The sequence below is a fragment of the Brachyhypopomus gauderio genome, chromosome 16 (genome assembly GCF_052324685.1).
Source record: "Brachyhypopomus gauderio isolate BG-103 chromosome 16, BGAUD_0.2, whole genome shotgun sequence".
NCBI classification, from domain to species: domain Eukaryota; kingdom Metazoa; phylum Chordata; class Actinopteri; order Gymnotiformes; family Hypopomidae; genus Brachyhypopomus; species Brachyhypopomus gauderio.
Window position 1 is genome coordinate 6237863 of NC_135226.1, and position 12636 is coordinate 6250498.

General features: G+C 41.5%; 1 protein-coding gene across 1 annotated transcript; it reads left to right on the top strand.

Annotated features, from left to right (window-relative positions):
• The first annotated feature begins 1194 nt into the window (after nucleotides 1-1194).
• LOC143478318 (olfactory receptor 8D1-like) lies at nucleotides 1195-2193 on the top strand. The gene has a single exon (XM_076977277.1). The coding sequence runs from the start codon at nucleotides 1195-1197 to the stop codon at nucleotides 2191-2193; it is 999 nt and encodes a 332-aa protein (XP_076833392.1).
• Nucleotides 2194-12636: the final 10443 nt, after the last annotated feature.

Below are 12636 nucleotides of genomic sequence, written 5' to 3' on the forward strand. Positions count from 1 at the left end.
GTTCACCTGTTCTTCATTAGTATAAGGATACTTAAGACTGTTGCACTTTGCCTGTGGTTGCGACATATTGGTTTTGCCAAGGTGTTCCGCAACATACCTATACAAATGTTGTTTCCCCTTTGCTTCCTGTTATTGTATATTCGGACTAATCTCGAGTCGTGAGCAGTCTTCATTTATGATCCCCTTATATTCAGTAGGATTTTTCTTTATTTATGTTGTCAGAATAAATTTCGTCTATCACTAATCTGCATACGTCTGCCTCCCTATCATGCTCCCAGCCTTACAGGTGGGAGTATGTCCATTAGTGTAACCAGAATCAACAACACAAATAGATTATGTAATGGCATCTCTTTTAAAAAATACTGCAAGTGAGATTAATCTAAATCTAAAAGGTTCACCAAATTTTTTTTTTGTGGAGTTTGTGAAAGTGGAAACCCATGTACCTCACTGCACAAGTGCAAAGAATCTGTTGGAACATGCATGCTGTTTGGACATTCTATGTGTATGTCTGCAGTATGCAACCAAAGTGAATATACCGGAGATACCCAGATGAAGCAATACTCTAGCCACATGATTCAGCCCGTGACTCGAGCTGTCGTCATGATGTACTGCATGTTTTAGTGCATTTTTAAGAACAAGGTGGCTGTTAAAATACCCAGCTATAGTAAGCCAAACACAATATTTCATATAAATATAAAACCACAACATTCACATGAGTTATAACCGAAAGTAGTTTTGTGGTTTCAGAGACACAAAGTTCTAGATAGCTGGAGACCTCTTCTAGATGTTAATCACATTTTGCTGAAGGTTCTCTGGTTGTACTCTTAGTAATATTTTGGGTCATGGGCATCTGCTAATTTGTAAATGTAAAATGTCTTACGTGTCAGTCATTACCATCGTCTCTGGAGGACAGAACTATATATAAGTATGCAACGTCATGCTCCACTATTGATGCCACTGGAAGATTGGTACATTTCATGACTTTACTGGGGTTGCCTGAATGTGACTGTAGAGCAAAGACTAAGCCAAAGGTAAGGTAAAACAGAGATATACAACATAAAAAATAATATAAAAAAAACTATATTATAAAATAAAAAATATATTAAAAATTAGGTAAATACAATGATAAACAACATTTTCACCCCCATGATAAAAAACATTTCTGTTACAATTTTGTTTATTTCAGAGATTTTAATGGATGCCAAATTTTCAAATGAAACCTTTAGCTGGATCCTTCAAACTGCCAAATTTGATGTCTATCCAGATGCTGTATATCCTGTCTTCCTGACTGGAGTTTTTATCTACTTGTTTTCAGTGTTATGTAATGGAATAATTTTAACACTCATTGTGACACAACAGAGTCTTCATAAGCCAATGTTCTACATTATGTTCAGTCTCCCTCTAGCAGACATATTTGGAATCACCACTATCCTTCCCAGACTGTTAATTGATATTGTAACTCAATCAAATCTTGTCTATTACCCAACGTGTGTCTTACAGGGTTTTATTGTTCATTTATATGCTAATTGTGTAAATTATATCCTGGCAGCTATGGCGTTTGACCGCTATATAGCAATATGCAAGCCACTCAGATATCATGCTATAATGACACCCTTCACAGTTGGAGGTGTTATAGCGTTGGCTTGGGGTCTTGGTCTTGCCTTAGTAATAGTGATGTTTGCCCTTCAGGCCAGATTACCAAAATGCAAGACATTTATTGGTAATGTATTCTGTGATAATATGTCCTTAGTGCAGCTCTCATGTGCAGAGGATATCACAGTAAACAATATATATGGTTTAGTTTTGACAGGATTTACACAGGCCGTTGGTGTAGGTGTTCAGTTATTCTCCTATGCATGTATTCTTAAAACCTGCCTTACCCACTCTCAGTCTGATGCTAAAATTAAGGCTGTAAATACTTGTTCAGCACAGATAATTATATTTGTTCTGTTAGAAATATTTGGAACCGTAACAATACTTTCATATCGTTTCCAAAATATCTCTCCCAATACAAAAAAACTGAGTGGAATATTAGCTTTCACATTCTCTCCATTTGTCAATCCAATTATATATGGAATGAAAACAAAAGACATTAGAAAGGCATCTATTGTGGTCTTGAAAAAAATGAAAGGTCACATTCACATGAGCAAAAGGTTTTGTACTTGTACTTCAGGAGTACATGGACTGATTTAATATATATATATATATATATATATATATATATATATATATATATATATATATATATATATATATATATATAATATTATATATTCATCATATATATATGCTGTTACTGGGTTAAAATATGTCAACATTGTCATATAATGAAATATTATATTGCATGTATTAGAAAATTGTTTCCTTCATTCAACATACTAAAAATATGAAGTATAACTGGTTATTAAAACAACAGTGATATCAACAACAACATGTGCTGTTCTCAGACCCATTTTATTGTTTTATGTGTAAAAGCAATATTAATCTTATATGTAAGAGGTGTGAACCAGTTTGAAATCTATTTTGTTCCAGATACATTATCTAAGATATATTTTACAATTTTTATTTCTTTTCATTACATTCAGTTTTTTTGGTTGCACATTCAGTGGAAGCTGAAGACACAAGTTCTCTTTGCAAAGCAAAACACAGAGCAAAACACAGCACACATTCACGTATCACTTTGCATCTAAGTCAACATTCCTTTTAATACATCTTCAAATAAATGCACATTTTGTTCAAAATGTTTTGACAGTACGTCAGGGAATCAGAAGACCTTTAATAACTTGCAAGATGCTTGTTACTGAATTAGATTACATAAAAATATATCAGCCTTAAGCTACCTGTGATAAGACACTTTTCCTGAGATTGAAGCTGAATTAATTAGTGTTTGTTCTTCATATCAGCTGATGCTCATTCCAATGCTTGTGCCAACTGTAGTCAAACTTTATAGCAATACTAATAGCAACACAATACTAATAGCACCACAGATCTTGAAACTCAGATCCACCGCGGGGTGTTTAGACAGTATGCAAACCCAAGACAAGGCCCTGAGCAAGGCCTTGTGGGCCCGCAACCAGGTCTACCTGCAGAGGCGGACCAGGGCTTTGGAACAGCTACCTCCTCCTAGTCCGCAAAGGCACATAAAGGCACTCGAACAATGACATGCCCAAAGACGAGTGCCAGAGGGTGTTGTGGCTGTACTCCAGTTGGTCTGACCAGGAGGCAGGATTGGAGGAGGCTATGCACTGGAGAGTCTGCTCAAGGTCCTGGTTCACCTGCTCGTCTGACCATTACTCTGGGGGTGAAAGCCAAAGGAGAGGCTAGCCTAACAACAACGCTAGGCAAGAGCCAATTTGATGGCCAAAAGTTCTTTGTCGCCCGCATCATAGTTACACTTGGCAGGTATGAGGCGATAGGAATAAAACGTGCAGGGGTGTAAGGTAGGGAGCTTCCCAGACCGTTGGGATAATACAGCCCCAACCCCTGCCTCCGAGGCGTTAAGGGGGGGGGGGGACAAATTTCTATTAAGAATCTGAGAAAATGCTGTAACCTGAAGATTCTGTTAACACAGTTAAGCACAATATGTTAAAAACAGGCATGATTAATTATTTATTCATTACTGTTAGTAAATTATAGAATACCAGACAACTCAATGAAATTATGCAAATAAAGTTTAAAAGAATTACAAGTATTATGATTATAGTTAGTTTTAATATATAAAATATTTAATAAATATTTTGTGTTGGATTATTAGGACATACATTTTGTGCTTTTGTTCATGTATTACACCTTACGCCGTAAGGCGGCCATGATGAACCAGATCGTCTTACCACCTGTACGGGCTCAAAAAAAAAACACTTTCTTATATTTCTGATAAAACTTAAACTTCATCAGAATAAAGAGTAAATACTGAATTTATCTTGTATCTACCTCTGAAGCTCTTCTGATCCCCAGGTTACGACGTCGCTCCGGTGTAAATCGGAACATACAAACATACTGTACGTAAAAAACATACTATGTGTATATCCTATCCTAAAGCTAGCCTTTTGGCAAATATCTTTATCCATAGCTGCGTTTAACTAAGGCTAAAGGCCTATCCTGATGCCACGCACACCAAACACCAAATTCGGTTTACGACGCAGAACCACTTAGGTCCAAACAAGGCTTTATACAGTAAATGGGAGATGTGTCAAACCACAACAAATTGTAATTCGGGAACCTTGTAACCCGGGGACTGCCTGTATGATGTTTATGTCGATTGAATCGGAGCATTAATGTCTTCGGCATGACCAATCAAGCTGAAAACATAAACTGACCAAAACAAACTGGACTTAAGGCAGGAGGGAAGTAGCTTTTTTTCGTAATGTCCGAAAATCAGAAGTCAATCAAGTGACACTGCCGTCATCCATCCAACGCTGATGAGCGCCAGTGAGAGGATCATATTTCAGCCTCAAAACAGATAGCACGCACGTGTGTGGTTTATTATAATGATTTGACGGATTTTTCCCCCCAAAAAATTCAAATGACGGAATCTATCGTGGTGACACAGAATTTTAACCCATGCACTAGGCAAACCTTTTTTTTCTCGCGGACATGTCGGTACGCCGAAATTCCGGTATGGCGCCTGAAAACTATCAGGCGAGGGGCCCGCCACCGAAGTCCTTGGTGAACCTGCAGTAAAAGTTGGTGCAAAGTGCTGAATCTGGTGGACGGAAGTGGGAATGGGCCAGGATGCCACGTCTCGTGTTTTGGCTGGATCCATAGCCAACTTGCCTCTGGACACATGGAACCATAGGAAAGAGATCTCAGTGTGGAAGGAGGACTTATAAGTTTGACATAGAGGTGATTCTCCAGCAACAACTGGAGAAACCTCTCAACATGTGCAACATGCTCCTGAAGAGACCATCTGTAAATGAGTATATCCTCCAAACTAACACGTAGCGATACAGATCCTCCCTAAAAAATCTCATTACCATACCACTGGAAAACAGCAGGGGCATATATGAGTCCATACAGCATCATGAGATATTCAGTAGTCAATACATGGCCTCAACCCACATCTTTTTTCACCACAAAAAAGAACCCTGCACCAGCGGGCAAGGTGTATGGCCAGATGAGACCTGCGGCCGAGGACTCCTGAATATAGGCGCCCATGGCCTTTCATTCAGGAGGAGAACGAGAGAAAAATCTACCACTGGGAGGGCTCATACCAGGCAGGAGTTTAATAGCAATTACATAAGGCCTATGCGGAGGTAAGAACCCGGCTTTTTGTTTACTAAAGACCTCCTGTAATCTTTGATATTTAGCTGGGACCGATTTCAGGTCAATACATTCCAGAAGACCCTTAGATACTCTAGGGTGACCTGCCGCTAGGTGGGACACCTGGCAGACTGGACCGCACTGCTTGATCAACAAATTCAGGCAGTTGATGTTCTGGTTATGGCGTTGGAGCCATTGCTTGGCTTGATAGCAATGGAGCAATAGTGCTAAATGAAGCCTCCCGACTTTAACTATTTTAAAGAGAGATGGTGGTGTTGCATGTTTTTACCATACCATTGAAAAAGTTGTGTCAATCCAGTTGAATGATTGTCAAAGTAAATCATATAAATGACAGTCTGGTTTCAGAGTTCTCCACAGCAATGAAACAGCACTAGTTAAGGTAGTAAATGACCTGAAATTGAATAAGGATGCAGGCAAACTCTTTTTTTCTGCAAGATTTAAGCACTGCTTTTGACACTGTTGATCATGAAATACTTCTTGATCGACTGCAGAGCTGGGTAGGCCTTAGTGGCTTAGTCTTAGACTCGTTTCTATCTATCTATAGTATCTAACTGGGCGTGATTACTATCTTGCATTAGGTACCTCTTACTCCACATGTCAAAAAATAACTTGTGGTGTCCCCCAAGGATCAATTATTGGGCCAATACTGTTCAACTTATATATGGTTCCGTTACCACATATCATTAACAAACATAGTATTAGTTATCATCAATATGCAGATGACACTCAACTTTACATTTCTCTTGAATCTAAAGCCCTAAAGTGTGCTTTGTTGATCTACTCTTGGAACAGCCTGTGATTGGTTAAGGTAGGATTTGAGTTTAATTACTTTTGCCTCAGATACTGGTAAATTCCAGACTTCTTATCCTAACCTTGTTGCTTGTTAACTGTATTGACTGTAATTACTCACTCAAGGTGTAGTTTCGCCCTGGTCCAAGGTGTGTATTTTTTCCTCTCTCCTTAATCCTCCCTCACCCCCTCCTCCATCCTCTGTCACTCCTGAGGATTTTGTCATTTTCTTTGAAGAGAAGATTGCAGCAGTCCGTCAGTCCTTCTCCCCATTTTCCAACCTTCCTACTAGTATCTCTAACCCAGGGGTCTCCAACCTTTTTGAAACTGGGAGCTACGTCTTGGATACCAATTATTGCGGAGGGCTACCAGATTAGTACGCATCAATCGGGGGGGCGATGGCGAACGAAAGTTGTTGAGCGCGGGGGGGGGGGGGGGGGATGTTGGGGTGGCGAACGAAAAGTTGTGCGTGCGAGTGTCAATTGCGGACAATCTAAAATAGTAGCAAAAACATAAACGATGCAGCGCTTTGGTGCATGGCACTATAGTGAGCTATTTTTAAAACAAACCAGCGAGCGACTCATGACGTGGGTGACCCCTGGTTTATTCAATATTATAAAAAATAACTTTTTGATTGACAGCTAATTGAGCAATAGAACACGAGAGGGAGTGTGTTATCGTGAATGTATGTACATGCCGTTACTTTACAACGTGTCCGCGGAGTGATACAGAGAATGAGAATACCGTGCTGTTATCACACATATCTACAGGGTAAGAACACTTCTCAACCAGTCGGATTGTGAACTAACTGTTGTATAATTGGCGAATAATCATTTAGTGTTAGAAGGGGAGGGACAACTGTGAATTTTGATTGGACATAAATTTAAGTAGATTTCTCGATGGGACCAATTAGGTTTACAAATTTATATGTGATTCATTGGACCTTTGGCGAGCTACCCGGAAAGAGGTGGCGAGCTACTGGTAGCTCGCGAGCGACGTGTTGGAGACCCCTGCTCTAACCCAACACTCAACTCCTTGGCTTCTTTCTCCCTTCTCTCCTCAGACAAGATACATCAACTTCTGACTTCCAGCAATCCTACTACAGGCCCACTGGATCCAATTCCTTCCACTCTTTTCCAGAATAGTCAAGAGATCTCCTTCCATTCATCTCAGCAATCATCAACAACTCTTTAGTTTCGGGTCATGTACCTACTGTGTTCAAGATGGCAAGGGTGGTACCACTCTTGAAAAAAGCAACACTTGACACCTCTGACATGAACAGTGTTGCGAATAACTCCGTTAAAAATAACGGCGTTAGGTAACTGTCATTTTGTCCGTAACGAGATAATATAATTAATTACTTTTCCTTACGTTACAACACCGTTGACGTTACTGGTCATTAAAAGCGGTGCGTTACTATATATTGATATACTAACAGTAATCCGAGCGGACCCCTGCCCAGGCTAGTGAGGAGTAACAGATCTCAATAGGTCACAGTTCTCGGTGTAACACCTGTTTAACTTAACAAGTCAGTAAGCGATTGGCTAAGGCAGCGTTATGGTAGCCAATCAGAGCCAATCAGCGCCGAAGTGCACCAGTGACACACCAAACGGAGAAGAGGCCGAAATGGCGAGTCAGGAGTAAGCCGAAGAAAAATTTGCATTTTCAAGGTGGCGATATAAACATTATTACAAGAAAATACTTGAAGTTCCTGAATGTCTACCAGACTGGGTATTTGATTTATTTAATTAAGAATAGAAGTTTTACTTAAGTTTACTTCTGTTGTGAACAAACCAGTTGTCTCAGGTTGAGAGAATTAAATTTAATCTGATAGATGTAAATGCACTTTACATAGTGTAACTGTTTACTTTTGCTCTTTTGGGATTTTAAAAGATTTTATCCTGCACTGGTCTGTTGATGTGCAATAAATATCAAGAGTTAAACACCTTTCTGATCTACTCATTTCAACTGACTGTGAAAACTGCTTTTTCAAAAAAATCTATGTTGATACATACAGAGGATGCCACAAACGTGCAGGATGAAAACAGATCTGAAGCGATGAACTGGAGATGGCTAACTTCTCTACCGTGTGCCATAGCAAACATGTCCTGTGGTCAACTTCCTGTATGACCTCAGTTTTAACAGAAAACGGAAACACATATTCTAAGACTCGCCACAAGATGGTGCTATTCACTAAGACAAAAACATTAATGGTTACATTGAACTTGTAACAGCACAGAGGGATAGAGTATATCCCTTGCGGGCACCCAAGCTCTTTCCTCCGGACCAAAGCCCTTCCAATCGACAAGGTATTGGAGACCACCACGTCGGCTCAGGGACTCCAGCAGCTCCCCGACGAAATACGCCGGTCAAGCATCAATGTCCAACGGCTTCGGGTGACAGGCAGGCACAGATGAGACGGACATAGGGCTGAATTGAACAAGCTTAAGGAGAGAAACATGAAAGGTGGGATTAATGCGATACTGAGGGGGCAACAGGAGCTTATAGGTAACAGCGTTGACTCTTTTAAGCACTTTGAATGGTCCAATGTAGCGAGGACTGAGTTTACTGCAGGGCGAACGCAGTTTGAGATTCTTAGTGGAGAGCCACATACGTTGACCAGGGTGATAAATCAGATGACAGTGATCAGCATTCATATGGCAGGTGTGACAGAAATTATTGATTATTGTCTAATCATCATTGATTAGATCATGTTTAGTTATTATAAGAGACCATTATGAACTTTATGATTTAGTATTTGTCCAGTCTGACTAAGCAGAAAGACTACAATAATGAAGTAGTGTGATTCAGTGTAATCATGTACTTATGTTTAGTTCATATTATGCATGTATGCTATATGTGACCCAGGTCAGGGAGAGTGCTGAGGGTAAGAGTACTCTGTTAACTGGTAGTCACTAGGCTACTAGTCTTGGGTCATTTAGCTTTCTCTGTGTTCAACTGATACATCAGTTGCTTCCGCTAACTCTAGGGAAGTCCATATTAGGAGATACACACATGTGAGACAAAGTAGCCTGCTGGACGCTTATGTTTTTGAACATGCTGTGCTAAAGATAACCTGCTGTTAGAACTGTGAATTGTGTTTAAGACTGTATATAAGCAGGGGGACTGCCCCCCTGTCTTCAGAGTTGTCATGCTTGAATGAGACTCTCATGTCTGTGTCTGTCTTGTATCTGTCTTTGTCCTATTTATATATATTTATATTTTTGTAATAAATTAATCATTTAACCACGTCTGAGTCCTCATCCATTTAGTAGAAAATTTCCACGACACAGGTATGGAGGGCACGCCTCAACTGAATGTGGGCGAGTTCCCAGGTGCAAGCACTATGTGTCAGCCACTCGTCTAGAGCAGGCATATCAGAGGGTGATCCATCCCACGGGAAAAACGGGTTGATAGCCGACACATTGGAATGGATTGAGTTTAGTTGAAGAGTGAATTATGGAATTACGTGCATACTCTGCCCAGGGGAGATATTTATGCCAGTCCCTTTGGGATGTGCAGTACTGGCGTAAAACCTGGGTGTCCTGTCCCTGCCATGTCATGGGAGAGCTGCAGGATCCACCCTCATAATGACACCAGGACGTATTGCTTACCCTCGGGGCAGTCTTCAGGACTGGGGTCAGCGCGCAATGCCACGTCTTCCTGTATATCCCATCTTATGAGATCGAGGAAGCATGAGTCCTTCAGAATGTGTACTGGTGCCTCATCGCTCGGTGATCTGTCGTGGATCCGAGAAAGAGCATCCGCCTTGGTATTCTTGGAACCAGGCCTGTAACACACTGAAAATTTAAACCGGGAGAAAAACAGAGCCCACCTTGCCTGACGTGCATTTAAACGTCTGGAGGATTTTACGTAGTCAAGGTTTTTGTGGTCAGTATACACTATAAAAGGATGTTCAGAACCCTCCAGCCAATGACACCACTGTTCTAATGCTAGTTTCATAGCCAGGAGTTCTCCCACGTCATAGTTACTGTAACTTCTGCCGGTTTTAACTTCCCCGAGAAGTAAGTGCAGGGAAAACAATTTTGGGGGTTTTCCTTGTCTTTGAGACAGAACAGCGCCCACACCCACCTCCGATGCATCGACTTTGACTATGAACGGGAGTTTAGGATCTGGGAGGTGCAATGTGGGTGCGCTGGTGAACGCAGTTTTTAACGTGTTGAAAGCTTGGTGCTCTTTGGAGGACCACACAAAGTGGCGTTTACCCCCCTTTGAGGAGGTCGGTGAGGGGCTGCTATCGAACCGAAGCCCCTAATAAATCGACGGCAGAAGTTCACGAACCCCAGGAACCGTTGCAGCTCTTTCGTCGAACGAGGTACAGGTCAGTTCATCACCGCATCCACTTTATCTGCATCCATACGAATACGACCCGGTGAAAGGGTGCAGCCAAGGAACGCGATTGTGGAGACGTGGAATTCACACTTCTCTGCTTTCACGTACAATCAACTATGTCCCGCAGGCATTGCAAGACAGCAGAGATGTGTTGGACATGTTCTGTGACAGAAGGAGAATAAATCAGGATATCATCTATGTAAATGAAGACAAATCGATCAATCATGTCACAGAAGATAAAGGCTTGGAATACTGATGGACTATTTGATAACCCGTAGGGCATCACCAGGCATTCATAGTGGCCTCGAGCAGTAATGAATGCAGTTTTCCATTTATCCCCTTCGCGTATGCGTATTAGATTGTAAGCACTTCTCAGGTCCAGCTTAGTGAAAACAGTTGCCCCATTAAATGCTTTTGCGAAGCTGAGATAAAAGGAAAGGGGTAAGCATACTTTGAGGTGACAGCATTCAATGTGCGGTAATCTATACAGGGATGTAACCCACCTCCCTTTTTCTCCACGAAGAAGAACCTGGCAGCCACTGGAGACGTTAATGAGCGGATGAACCCCTTCTGCAGGGCTTCACTAATGTATGACTCCATCGCGGCATCCTCGGGACGGGAGAGCGGGTATGGCTTGGATCTTTTAGGTAAGGCCGACCTGGAAAGGAAATCGATAGCACAGTCACTAGGTCTGTGAGGGGGGTAGTAGACTGGCATGAGTTTTGTTAAACAGATCCAGGTACAACTCCAGAGAGGGGCGTGATGGGACTCTACTGCTGTGGAACGGAGGGGTAGGTGCATACAGGTCTTTAAACACTGTGGTCCCCATTTGGTGAGTTCTCCAGTCCTCCATGAAATCTCTGGATCATGTGTCTTTAACCAAGGGAAACCGAGTATAACAGTCCGGTATAACAGTCTAGTATGGCTATCAAGTGTCATTCCTGACAATTCGGTCACCTTCCTTGACTCACATATGAGTTTAACCCCATTCCTAACCCATAGGGTTCAATATGACGTTGATCCACCCTTTGTAGGTAGAACAGCTTCCACTCTTCTTAAAAGACTGTTCACAAGGTTTAGTGGTGTATTTATGGGGATTCTTGGCAATTTTTCCAGAAGTGCATTTGTGAGGTCAAATACTGTTCAATTTTGGATGAGAAGGTCTGGCTCTCAGTCTCTGCTCTAATTCATCTCAAAGGTGTTCTATCATGCTGAGGTCAGGACTCTGTGCAAGCCAGTCAAGTTCATCCACACCAGACTCTGCCATTTATATCTTTATGGACCTTACATTGTGCACTGGTGGAAAGTCATGTTGGAAGAGGTAGGGGCCAGCTCCAAACTGTACCCACAAAGTTGGGAGCTTGAAATTGTCCAAAATGCCTTGGTATGTTGAAGCATTCAGAGTTCCTTTCACTGGAACTAAGGCACCAAACCCATTTCCTGAAAAACAACCCCATACCATAATCCCCCTTCCATCAAATGTTACACTTGGCACAATGCAGTTAGATAAGTACTGTTCTCCTGACAACCTCCAAACCCAGACTCATCCATCAAATTGCCAGATGGAGAAGAGTAATTTGTCACTCCAGAGAACACACCTCCACTGCTCTAGAGTCAAGTGCTTTACACCACTGCATCTGACACTTTGCATTGCATTGCACGAGTGATTTATGGCTTGTATACAGCTGCTCGACCATGGGAACCCATTCCATGAAGCTCTCTCTGCACTGTTCTTGAGCTAATCTGATGACCACGTGAAATTTGGACGTCTGTAGTGATTGACTCTGCAGAAAGCTGGTGACCTCTTTACGTGCTTCAACATCCGCTGACCCCACTCTGTTAGTTTACATGTCCTACCACTTCATGGCTGAGTTGCTGTCATTCCCAAACACTTCCATTTTCTTATAATATAGCTGACAGTTGACCGTGGAATATTTAGGAGCGAGAAAATTTCATGACTGCATTTGTTGCACAGGTGGCATCCTATCACAGTTCCATGTTCCACAGTTCACTGAGCTCCTGAGAGCGAACAATTCTTTCACAAATGTTTGTAAAAACAGTTTGCATGCCTAGATGCATGCTATAGTGTATCTGCGTGTCATGCTATAAGTAAATACAATATGTGTATAAATAGATTTAGGACAAAATGCAAAAACAGAGAAAATGCCCCAAGACCTCAGAGGGTTTAAGTGATTCGGTCACTGTGTAGTCTGC

Bases quoted from the DNA above. Each gene is read 5' to 3' on its own strand.
- LOC143478318 (XM_076977277.1), top strand. From the start codon at position 1,195: ATGGATGCCAAATTTTCAAATGAAACCTTTAGCTGGATCCTTCAAACT.